The sequence below is a fragment of the Micropterus salmoides genome, unplaced genomic scaffold, assembly GCF_014851395.1.
Source record: "Micropterus salmoides isolate LMB-PRFRI ecotype aquatic unplaced genomic scaffold, ASM1485139v1 Ms_hic_scaffold_7, whole genome shotgun sequence".
Lineage (NCBI taxonomy): Eukaryota > Metazoa > Chordata > Actinopteri > Centrarchiformes > Centrarchidae > Micropterus > Micropterus salmoides.
In genome coordinates, this window is record NW_024044459.1 from 9,037,798 (window position 1) to 9,050,076 (window position 12,279).

General features: G+C 39.6%; 1 protein-coding gene across 1 annotated transcript; it reads left to right on the top strand.

Moving 5' to 3' along the window:
• Positions 1–780: 780 nt before the first annotated feature.
• LOC119891690 lies at positions 781–9,856 on the top strand. Its single transcript, XM_038703511.1, has 2 exons — positions 781–1,261; positions 9,267–9,856. The coding sequence occupies exons 1-2, from the start codon at positions 1,243–1,245 to the stop codon at positions 9,854–9,856; spliced, it is 609 nt and encodes a 202-aa protein (XP_038559439.1). The 5' UTR covers positions 781–1,242.
• Positions 9,857–12,279: the final 2,423 nt, after the last annotated feature.

Sequence of the window (12,279 nt, forward strand, 5' to 3'; positions counted from 1 at the left end):
CATCTTAGTTTTTGAATTAGAAATGTCTTTCCATTTTAATGTGGGCCCTCAAGACAAACAGATGTTGATTTGTGTAGATAAATAATGAAAGAAAAAAATATTTTAAGAGTTATTGTGTGCAATTTGTTTTCTTGATTGTGTCATGGTTAAGAACATCTGGAGGAAGTGGTTAGAGAGGGAGCTAAAACATGACGTTTTGACGTGAACAATATGCTCTAGTTCTTCTGACTATGGAGCAATATGTGCTAAAAAGTCATCTTTTACAGCAACGTATAAATTATTTTGACATAAAATATTTCAAATTTACTCATAATTAGCCCTTACCTGGAGGAAGTGTTTGACAGTATTTGACAAGCAAAATCACAATGGTAAAATACTTCATTTTAAGGAGGGAAAGAGAAAAAGAGATAAACTGTCCTTGTGTCAGATAGGTACATTTATGATGTCTTAAATGTGTAAACAGTTTCTGACCAACAGAGTCTGACCAAGTGTGTCTCATTTCCATTGTGGGGATTTTCCTGCTCTCAGATCAGTCAAAGATTACATGATTATCTGTTTAGCTGGAAACAGACATGACGCTCTTCAGCCTGGGGAAACTTATCAAACCATCTGAATCTGCAAAGTAAACTTATGTATGAGTATGAAGTAGAATATTTCTTCACACAGCATTTTAAAATACTGTATTGGACTTTTGGACTTAATATGTTTCAGTTACTTTTGGGACAAAAAAATAATAATAAAAAATTACTGTGTGAAAAAAGCTTTAAACCTTCATGTTAATGTTAATAAAATCTTCAAACGTAAATAAACAGTATAAATTTGAAGGGTGTGGTTGCTTTGAGGGACAGTTAAGTCTTAAAGAAGACTTGGACCTGTGTGTTAAATTCAGGTGAGTATACATTTTTTGAGTGGGAAGGATGAACATTTGATTAATATCAAAATGACTTTCTCTGGCCTTCGAGTGGAAATCTATAGCTAATCCTGTCAAAACTATTCTTTGAAAAACATCCAGTGGCTCCTGACTGTCAAACATTTCCAGTGAGTCAGAAAGTGACTTGTCACTTCATTGCATCAACGAAACATAACAACTTATTCACCCCCATCGCTTCCGCTGTGTTCAGAAGACAGGAAGCAGATTCACTCTGTTGGGTAAAAAGCATGTGGCCCAGTATCACACTGCAGCAACAAGTGGAGGAGTTTTTATGAATGTATCAGGAAGTCATCATATTCAGCGACTGAAACATGAGCAAACAAAAACTGAGTAAGTTATGAATTACTTTAATATATTTGGAATATTTGGAGGGGTTTGGGTTATTGTCATAACAATTAAATTATGATAATCAAATTATCATTAGAGAAAATTGCAGCGAAATCTAATTAATTTATTATTAATTTGTAGCTGCTACTTTATTAACCCGAGTCACCAGATAAATGTGAGGGGTCGTGAGGTGATTAATGAGAGAGGAAAGAAGAAAAAAAAACACATTTCAGGCAAACACACGCACACACACTGCTAACCAGTGGTGGAAAGAAACTAACTCAAGTAATGTTCTTAAGTATAATTTTGAGATACTATAACTGTGAAGCAGCAGAAAAGCAAGTACCTGATAAGTATAGTACTAAGTAAATTTACTTGTATGTAATTTAATTACTTTCCACCACTGGAAAATTGCTTCTAGAATAAATGGAGATAGTGTTATATGCTGAATCAGAAAAATGATTGCAAGTTGTTTGTTCCATCCTATAAAAGAATGTGATCTATTGACACTTGTTTCACTGAATGTGTGTGTTTGTGTGTGTGTGGCTCTTTGTTCACTGTTCCACTTACAAACAGTTTTTTGGTCCATTGTAAATGAAGCATAGACGTGTCTTTGTGCAGTTTGAATGGACAGCGGCCTGGCTGAGTGCAGAGTTGACCTAAGAAAAGACAGCGAATGTCTGCTGAAAGGACAACAGCTTACTGTGCTTCTCTTCTGCTGTTTGACGCGATTGCTGTTCCTTGTTTAACACTGAATTTCACCCATGATGCATCTGAAACACGTTCATTCACTCCAGTTAGGCCAGGACCGAAACTTTAGAACAGAAAACAAATCACTGTGCTGCTGAGCTTGACAGGATGTCAAAAGCCTATATCTACAATAAAAACACATAGAAAAGTTTTGATTTTAGAGTCACATCGACATCTTTACCTTTGTGTTTTCCTTAAAAAGTGATAAAAACATCTCTGAATCATAACTGCTAACAGGAATCTTTGGGTGGAGATCAACTTCCACTTGCTCCACCCAAAAAAGACACACTCTTGATGCTAAATGGTACTATTTTTGTCCAGTACAGTTTCTACAGTATAATCTCTGCGGGTTCAGTACACATCCAGGATTTGCTTAACCTAGCTTAGCACAAACACTCAAAGCTGGTGTGGGCAGGGGGGCCGCCAGGAATTTTGGGCCCTGTGACAAAAAAATCTAATTTGACCCCCTCTGCACAGCTGTTGTCACTACTTCTTTAAGACTTAACCGTCCCATCAAAAGCTTTACATAACTCTAATTAAAGGCTTGCAAGTGTCTGGCTTCTTGTAGTTCAATATTAGTACTAGCACAATATTTACTGCTGTTGATTTGTACATGCAAGTCTGCATACAGGATGCAGTTCACTATTTGCTTCTCAAATAAATTGCCAATCATGATGGGAATAATAAAGTCTGTATCTATAGATGTCATTTAATGGCCATAATTCAATCTAAATTAACCTATCAAACTGGTTTATTTTAATATAGTCTTTAACTTACACGCAGGCGGAGGTAAGCTGCTGTCCAGCATCCAGACAGGAAGGTGTTTTGTCATTTTATTTATTTCATAATGATCATTATGTGAGAAAATAATTTGTGTTTGAATTTCTGTCATTAAATATTTAACATATTTAAGAGCAAGAGAGACAGAGAATTCCCCACAGCCTCCCTGGAATGATGCTATCTGGCCTGCCGTTAACACATTATGTTGCTCCCCTTCTTCACTGGGACAGGGAGGCTACAGTTATGGGGAGACTGGGATGCTGCTGACTCATCAGTTTTTAGTCTGCTAAAAGGGGTTTCCTTGTACTGATGAAATGTAGGCTAATGCTAGTGATTGATTGATTGATTGATTGATTGATTTAATTTAATGACCACACGGCCAGGCTGGTTTCCAGTACAGCTTTTTGATACAGGTTCCAACATTTAAACAATAGATATTTAGACATTAACATATAAAGTAACATACATGTACATACAGACACCACATTACTATATATAATACATAATACATGAGGGGTCATGCTTAATCCACTGTCCTCAGCGTTCAGAGATCAGAGTTCAGACTGTGTATCGCTTTTGGAATAAAACTGTTTTTAAAGCGAGTTGTTCTGCAGGCTATTGTCCTGTAACGCCTCCTAGAGGGTAGTAGTTTGAAGGCGAAGTGTGCAGGATGGGAAGTATCAGAAATTATCTTGTGGGCTCTGCATAGTGTCCGTTTGTGATAGAGTGATTCAAGGGATGGTAAGGGTGAACTGTTAACTTTAGATGCTCTGTTAATGATACGCTGTAATTTCTTCCGGGAAAATGAGTCAAGACTGCCAAACCAGACTGTGATGGATGAGATGAGGATGCTTTCGACGATGGCCATGTAGAAGCGGAGCAGGAGATGAGCCCTTACTCTAAACTTCTTAAGCTGTCGAAGATGAAAAAGTCTTTGCTGAGCTTTTTTGTAGATATTATCTGTGTTGATTTTCCATTTAAGATTGTTACTGATGTGTATCCCAAGAAATTTGAATGTGTCAGTGATGGAGATGGGTTCGCCAACAATGAGCACAGGTGTTTTGGAGGATGGCTGACGTCTCAGATCGATGATAAGTTCTTTTGTTTTTTATGTGTTAAGTAAAAGATCATGGTCTGTACACCAGGTCACTGCCTGGTTGATCTGTGTACGGTATGCAGTTTCTTGGTTGTTGGGAATGAGTCCTATAATAGTTGTATCGTCCGCATATTTATGTAGGTTTCAGGTGAGGTGAGCATACATGGACGAGTTCTGTAGAATTTGCACACCAGCGTTCATTGATCATTATGCAGATCCCACCTTTCGACTTGTGCGATAGTTTAGGTGATCTATCAGCACGATGTAATGTGAAGCCTGGAGGTGTTACCGCTTGATCGGGTACTGATTGATCCAGCCAGGTCTCCGTCAGGCAGATGGCAGAGCAGTCACTGTAGTCTTTGTTGGTTTGTAACATAAGTTGAAGTTCGTCCATTTTGTGCCGAAGAGATCTCACATTTGACAACAAGAGGGCTGGAAGCGGTGGCCGATAAGGGCGTCTCCTGAACCTAGCAAAGGCAGGGACGTGGATGGACATAGATCACTACGAGAAGTGTATCTGAGGTTTAAGAGCTCCGAGCGAGTGTGCTGGATCAAGCACGACACTTCACAATCAAATAACGAGACAGACAGGAACGCTGCTTGTACTGTGGCAAGTCTCATGGCCGCCATCTTACCCCTGTACGGCGATCCTGCAGCTAGCTAGCTTATTTCACTGTGGACAATAAGCCAACAGGTTAACACCACTCATGGACTTTAGGCTACCCACCTTTCTTGGGGAAAAACTGGGTTCCAGATTGACATCCTTTCCTTTGTCTTTTCTCTCTTTCCTTTTTTGAAAACCAGATTTTGGTTTACTAGGCAACATTATGATCACTGTATTTCTGCCGCATCTACGTACTTCAGCTAAACACTGTCACTGATGTGTGCGCTGAGGCAGGACTAAACCATTTCATATAGACACAGGAGGGTGGTCGGTCAATATGGAGGTTAACGTTTTTGTCAATGGGGATTTTTAACTTTTACTGCCAAAAACAAGTTAAAACAAAGAGATCATTCATTTTATTATTATACTTAAAATATATTTATACTCAATGATGATGGTATATATAATGTATAATTTGATATTAGTTTATAATTATTTTTGGGGGCCCCTGTCAGTCAGGGGCCCTTGGAATTGTCCTAACTTTTCCCTTCTATATGGCGCCCATGGGTGTGGGGGACTGAAGACTAGTCAGCTGGATTTTGTTCTGTTTGTTCTGTGGTTGTAATCCATACTCATTTGTAATCTTCCTGTAAATAAATTGTGTACTTTTTATTCAGTCTCAATGGTAATTTTAGAGAGTGAGAGATCATTGCTTATTACGTGATTCAACATTTCCCTCTCCCTCACACACGCCAACGCACAAACACACACACAGCAGTCCACTACTTGTCCCAGATGTCTGTGATATTACAATTGAGTGTAGGCCTACTCACACTAGGCAATCCGTTTTAATCGCCTGAAAAATGGCATCAAAGACTATTGCTCAAGGAAAGACCGCAATTCCGCCCATTATGGTAAAATGAAAGTAGACGTAGTTCATTAAGAAAGTGTGTTCATTTAAGTCTGTTTATCTTGTTTAATGTAAGTAATAGTACGTACTAATTATAGTGAAAAATACATTATTGATACATTGTGATTCAAAATAATGGTTGTTGATAAATGAATTAGAGACCCTCACAGATGCATGATTTTACTGCATTCATGGCTCTTCCCACTGGCTCCCACGTAACTCAAACCCTGCCCTTCGGGATCTTAGGAGACTGTCCTCATCACAAACAACCTTTTTGTAATATTGTCTCATAACTGTGTGTTAAAGCACTTTACACTCTGACAGAGGAGGTTAAATAAAACTGGACGGTGTAACACAGCTAATAAGCTAAATCTTTCTCTGTTGTAGACTCTCGGCCTGTCCGTTCTCCCATCATCAGCACCTCTAACTTGTTTGTTTCATTGGTTAATTAGTGAGCTAATCGGCTGCTGGCTGAAGTTTTATATTTATTTAATGTATAGATATGAAAGTTGCATCAATCTTCTCATCTAACTCTCCGCTAGAAAGAGGAAGTGTATTTCCCACAATGTCCCTCCAATGAGGAGGCAGATTAGAAAACAGCATTAGAATAATTCACAAGTTGTCCTGGCAACGATCGGTTGGATCACAAAACACTTGTATTGGTCATTTTGGAAGCTCAATGACAAATAAGGTAACATTGGATTACATGGACTTTGATGATGCTTGGCTCTGTCAAGAATGCAGTGACATTCATGTCAACACCTGGTTTCGTAGAGGTTCAATGTTGGGTAAAGAAGAATTTACCCAATTAAAAGATAAACTGGTCTGATTTAACTTGTGCTTCTTTAAAGACTGTCTGGGGTTTGTGGTAGAAATATTAAGAATATTTTCGTGGTCCTGAAACTTGATGAACAAACAGATTCAGTGAAAGTTGGCAGGACGCCATAACAGCAGAGATATGTGCTGGCTTCAACGTGAAAATAAAAATGCAGCTTTTTTTGCATCTGTATCTCCATCATCTCCCTGTTCTTTCTCAAAATCATTAGTCTATATTTAGCTGAGGAAATAAATATCTGTTGGTGTTTTCAGAGTCTAATAGGTCCCTGGGGCAGAAACATAATCAAACCCTGCTGAGAGCTTGAGGGGCTTCAGTTTAGAATAGAAACGGGAGATGCAGATGAGGGTACAAAAACATTCCTCAGATGACTCCAAGGCAAAGAAAACATTTTTGTTTTTCACAGGACAAAGTGGAAATTAAATGTTTGCAGCTGCTGGTGACTTAACCGTCCAACATTACTCTTTAATTGTGCTTAAAATGTATTACTTGACTGAGAGCATGACCCTGAATGGATACCATACCAGATTAGAGGGCTACAAACTTTTCTTTTACAATAGTCTGGCTTTGCCTTCTTTAAGCAGCTCTGTTAACAAGGTTTAAAGGAACACGTTGTTTTCCTGTTTTACTGAATGAAACATGTTATCTTTTTAAAGAACAGTAAGTAATTTTCTGCACTTTGTCATTCAGTATGAAGTTTGAGATATAGACTCTGTGTTCTTAAAGACAGATTAGAAAACGATGAGGCAGTCATTTTTATTACAAAGCAGAAAACAGTTTGTCCTCAGGCTTAATAAACACAATAAACATTGTTCACGAGTCCCGCACCTCGAGTCCGAGTCAATTCTGAAGTCTTTCGAGATCGACTCTCAAGTCGAGACTGACGTCACTGTGTGTTCTGAAGGAACTCCAGCTCCACGCCTAACTTGTAAGCAAGAACAGCTTACAACAAAAGAATAACTGACGGCACCAGGTAGAGACACAGCGAACTAAGAATTTCATTGCATTGATAACTTGTTTATTTCTGCATATGACAATAAAGCCTTTGAATCCTTTTAAAACTTAAATACCCTCCACCACCCTTAGAGAAATTTATTCTCTGCTTTTAACCCATCCTACTTGTCAGGAGAAGTGTGCAGTTACCTGGTCTATCTGTTGCAAGCCAGTGCCTTGGTCAAGGGAATTAAGCTAGCATGCATGCTTTTCATTGAATCGGAAACCTGAAGGAAACTCATGCGAACACGGAGAGAACATGCAAACTCCACACAGAAAGGCGCTCCCCCAGCCAGTTCCACTAGAACTAAAATGTTGCAGCAGTGAAGCTTACAGAAAATGCTCGAAATTAACAACAATGAAAAGTAGACAAGAGTCATAAAACGAGGAATAGAAGCGAGAGAGCTGCTACAATGGGCTGCCTACTGCTCGGCGAGCTGATCATAGAGAAGTGAAAACCTTAGTGTGATAGCGGCCCTAGATGAAATGACAGAAGATTTCGAAAGTTATTATGGTGTGTTCAGACTGAATGCAAAACAAATTTGACCGCTGGGTTATGCAGTCCGTGTCAAATCTCCTTCACACAATGAATTAAACAACGGCACAGATGAAAGCAATAAGCTAGCTGGCAACATACTGTGTGTGAATGTGTTTGTGTGACCCCAACTCATTCTTTTACTTCCCTCCAGAACCACTTTAATGAATATTTTCAACTTCAATGCAAACTTGTGTCCGATAACATCTTTCCATGTTATATAGAATCGGGCTGCCTCTAAAATCTGAAGACACATTTAGAATTTAATTATTTGGGGACCTTAAACGTCTGAGCCTTGAATTTAAGGCAATTTTTCCAACAGCTGCGGAGATGTTTCGCTCTGTGAAAAATAGAAAAACATGCTACAAAGATTTAGTAAGATTAGTATACCACCATGTGATGTTTTGGGTGCAAGCTCAAGTATTTTTCTCACGTACTTTTGTCCAGCACCTAGTCTTTCAGGCACCACAGGTTGCGTATCGTGTATTACATATCGCAAATGTAGGTGCTTTTGTAAATATTTTGCATGACGTTTAACTCTCTACCAAAGAGTCCAGAGTAAAATATGATAGACTGGCTGATTTTATATGTAGTGTATATAAATAGTAAAATAATGAGTTTGATTTGTATTTGGCATTTGTGAGAAAACAGCTCTCTGTTTTCCACCCTCTTATTTTTGATATCATCAAGTCATTAAGTCTTAATTTACACATTGACACCTTAAAGTTCTGTATTTTTCAACCAGGACCCTTTTTTCACAGGTTTTTGTGTCTCTGTGACTAATAGGGACAACATTTATGTTTAGATTTTTCAATATTGAGTGAGTGTGTGGCAGTCGGCAGCAGCGAAACAGTCCATGCTACAAAATCCTTGCGGGCAATTGCGCCCTGGAGACAGAGATATATCTTTTTAAAAGAATAAGATATTTTAGTTTAACCGGAAACAGTGGCTATATTGTTCTCGTCAAAGAGAAGTGAGGAAAAAAATTATCTGGCAGAACACAGGAGTTGCTGGTCTACCGCTGCACTGATCGGTTAGTTTGTTTGGGTTATTGTGTGAATTTGGTGTTTTAAAGTGCTAAAAACACAAAAGTCACACTATTACGTAAACAAGCCACTGAAGCAGTGGTAGACCACAGAGAAAAAATTATGTTTTTTGGCAAAGGAGTCTGGTGGCTTTGACGAAAGGAATAAAGCGACTGCTTCTGGTTAAACATAACGTAAGCAGAGGACATACTTTGATGGGGCACAATTGCCTGCAAGCATTGGGTTGCAGCCTGCATGTTTCACTGCTGCCACCAGCAGCGTGCTCGCTCAGTAGTGGACAAATTTAGTATATTGTTGTCCCAGTTAGTCACATAGACACAAAACATGGGAAACTAGGGTCCAGGTTGAAAAATACCAAACTTAGTTAACTTAGTTTAAATTCATTATTAAAGGTCCCTTTAATGATGTTGATAAAGGAATGTTTCTGGCAACCCTATTTACCTACCTCCTGTTCTACAGGTTTCAAATGGTTTGGGAGCCTCACCAATCTCTCCATCCGCCGCCCGACAGAGAAGGCCAAAATCAAAGCAGCCCAAGAGCATGATGGGAGCCTTGGTAGTGCCAAATCAGCAGAGGTGGACCATTTGGTGGATGACATGGAGCCCTGCCTCCACAGCCCCAGCTACGCTCGATCCAACGAAATGTACACACACGTGGGCACTGTGCCTCGCAGCCAGAAGCAGAAGAGCTGTAAGGGGCTGAAGGAGAAAAAGAAAAAAAACAAAGAGGAGGAGGGGATGAGTGGAGGGCAGAGTCAATGGAAAGCGGGGGAACATGTCAGAGACTCTCCTCTGCTCAGTGCCCTATCCAGCCGCAGTTTGACCAGTCTGGACCGGCCGCTGCCTGCCACCCCATCACCCAGCAGGGCTTCACCTTTGACCTCAGCACCTGAAAACTGCTCCAATGATCCTTCAGCAGACCCTTTTAAGAGCCAAACAGCATTGTCAAGGAGAAAGGATGCTTTAGAAACTGCTAGACTTGTAAGAGAGCCTTCAACATGGAAACCGATGGCCCCAAAGGGGTTTCATCGCAGGACGTGTACGTGCTGATGGATTCGATAGCTGAAGCAGCTCGCAGCCACAAAGACGACCAAACAGAGCGAGACACCATAAGCAAAACCGAAAGAACAACGACTAAGAATGGCTCGCAGGAAGTGCAGCGCATTGACAGGTGACAAAGTATTATTACTCTGTGAGAAGATGCAGTCAGGTCCCGGAAAAAGTCTGTGTGTTGTCTTTTTAACCTGCTCTATAAACTTCGATTTAAATTATATTAGGAACTAACGACAGAGAATGATTTTATGAACAGTTGTACTCCCAGATGTCCTAGATAATGCCTCACAACAAAGCATCCCGATTAAAACACATTAAAGTAGTTGTTCCAGCGGACATGCGCAGTAGCTCCCTGTCTGCCCGCTGTCCTCCGGTCGGTCAGCTGGGTTAAACGCAGCGGCAGTTCGTGTCGGACTGTGCGGGAGAACATGTGTGAAGTCGAGGACGTTAACTTTCGGGCAGTCTGCTCCGGGGAGGGAGACAGAAGGTAGAAAACTAATATTTATAACTAAATTAATAAAGTTAATACAGGACTGTGTCGTCTGTGTTTATCTGAACAGCCCTGCGTCTTTGAGACCATCGCTGTCAGAGGAAAATTGTGCGGTATGTCAGTGTCATGTGTTAAACTTGCTCTAAGAGTCATTTACGACTCGAGTATACTTTTCCTGCCTGTAGTCTGGGATCGGTGCATTTAGAGCAGAAGCAGACACACGTTTTAGGTTAGTTTGATACCATAAAAAAAACATCAAAAGCTCCTTACCTGGCTAGTAAAAACGTTTACAAATAGTCTACTTTGAAGCCAGCGGGTTACCAGGCTGGTCTCCAGTCTGTCTGTGTTATATGCAGCAGTGCAGGCTGAACGTGAAACTGGACCGGACTGTTTGTTACATAAGAAGAGGAATTTGATCCTGCTCTGGCTTCAGTCAGAATAGTGATAAGGATTTTTTTTGGCAGAGATGCAGCAGTCTGTTTCACTTCGTCCTGTCTGTCCTACCTGCTTCAGGCTGACCTGAAGCTTTTTGATTTATGACACCAGATATTTTCTTATATCATCTGACGGTTGACATGTCTTCTTCAGGCTGTATCCCAGTAACATTATACATGTTCTGACCTTACTGCATCATATTGTTGAAGTGTGACTAAAATGAACAGTGTTATATTTGCATTATGAAAGATCATTTGTCAAATAAGGGTTTCCTGCAATGCCTTATATTGGTCGCACCTTGGCTAATAAAGAATATTAGGCTCATTAAGCTTCAGGGGAAAATGGATAAATCATACACTGGATGAGATGCATCAGGGTCTGTCAGATTCAGCTCAGCAGGTGATTAGTGGATTGATTGGGTTTGCAGTAATTGAGTTTCTGCAGTAAGAAATATTTTAATGTTCGCTATAATTAATAATTTTCTGGAGGAAACGTCTGGTGTGTAAACATCTTGTGAATAATACCTGAGGTTTATATTTGTCAGTAAAGGCTGGGTTTGGTTGATATGATCAACATCAATCATAGCATATCCATGCAAAATCACATGAAATAATTAAGCTCGTGTTCAAAACTGTCTTCCATCGTTAGAGCAGACCTCGTGCTACATGAAGAGAGTTTTCTGGTATAAAACATTTGAGTGAAATTTATCATATAGCGCTACAGTATGAGAGATCTTATGTTTGGAAACCTTGAAAGTAAATCTAAAAAAACAACACATAATGGACGGAATTGGCTCTTCTCAGATTGACAGGCTGTTTACAAAGCTTCACAATCAGTCATTTTTTGATGCTTCCTCGTGTGTTCTAGTGATGACATGCAAAAAGTATTTTAATTTGTAGCGGAGATCCAGAAGTTTTCAAACATGCCAAGGTAGAGCTAAGGGAAATGTGTTCAAAATTATGCACAAGACATCTAGAATATTTCTAAAATGCTGTATTTCCCTATTAAAAAATGGCATCTTGAATATTACATGATATATTTGTGTTTGAACCTACTTGAGGGTATCAGAGTTCAAGAGGTTAAAGAAAGCCATCAAAAGTGAAAGCAAGACATCCTTGTGATGTTGTGGTCTTAGATGTGTACAATGAATTGCAGTCTCTCAGGTTTTATTTTAGTGAGGGACCTTTATTACATGTCATTGTCCTTTGCCTTTACCCATTTTTTGGGTTTCGTGTCAGTCGCTTTACTCTGATGTGTCAAATAAAAAGACAAAACCAAGTAGTTTTAGTTGCGTAAACTTAACCAAACCTTAAGGTGGCAGATCAGTGTTCACTGGTTTGTAGTTTCAGAGTTGCACTTCATCACTGAGCAGAATGAACCAGATTCTAATTAGCAGCTGGTAATTTCCTGACTGAGTCAGTTCTGTTTTCCAGTTTTAGAATCAGTCAGAGCAGAAGTGGTTATTGAGGCTAACCTTGACTTTCATTTAAAAGAT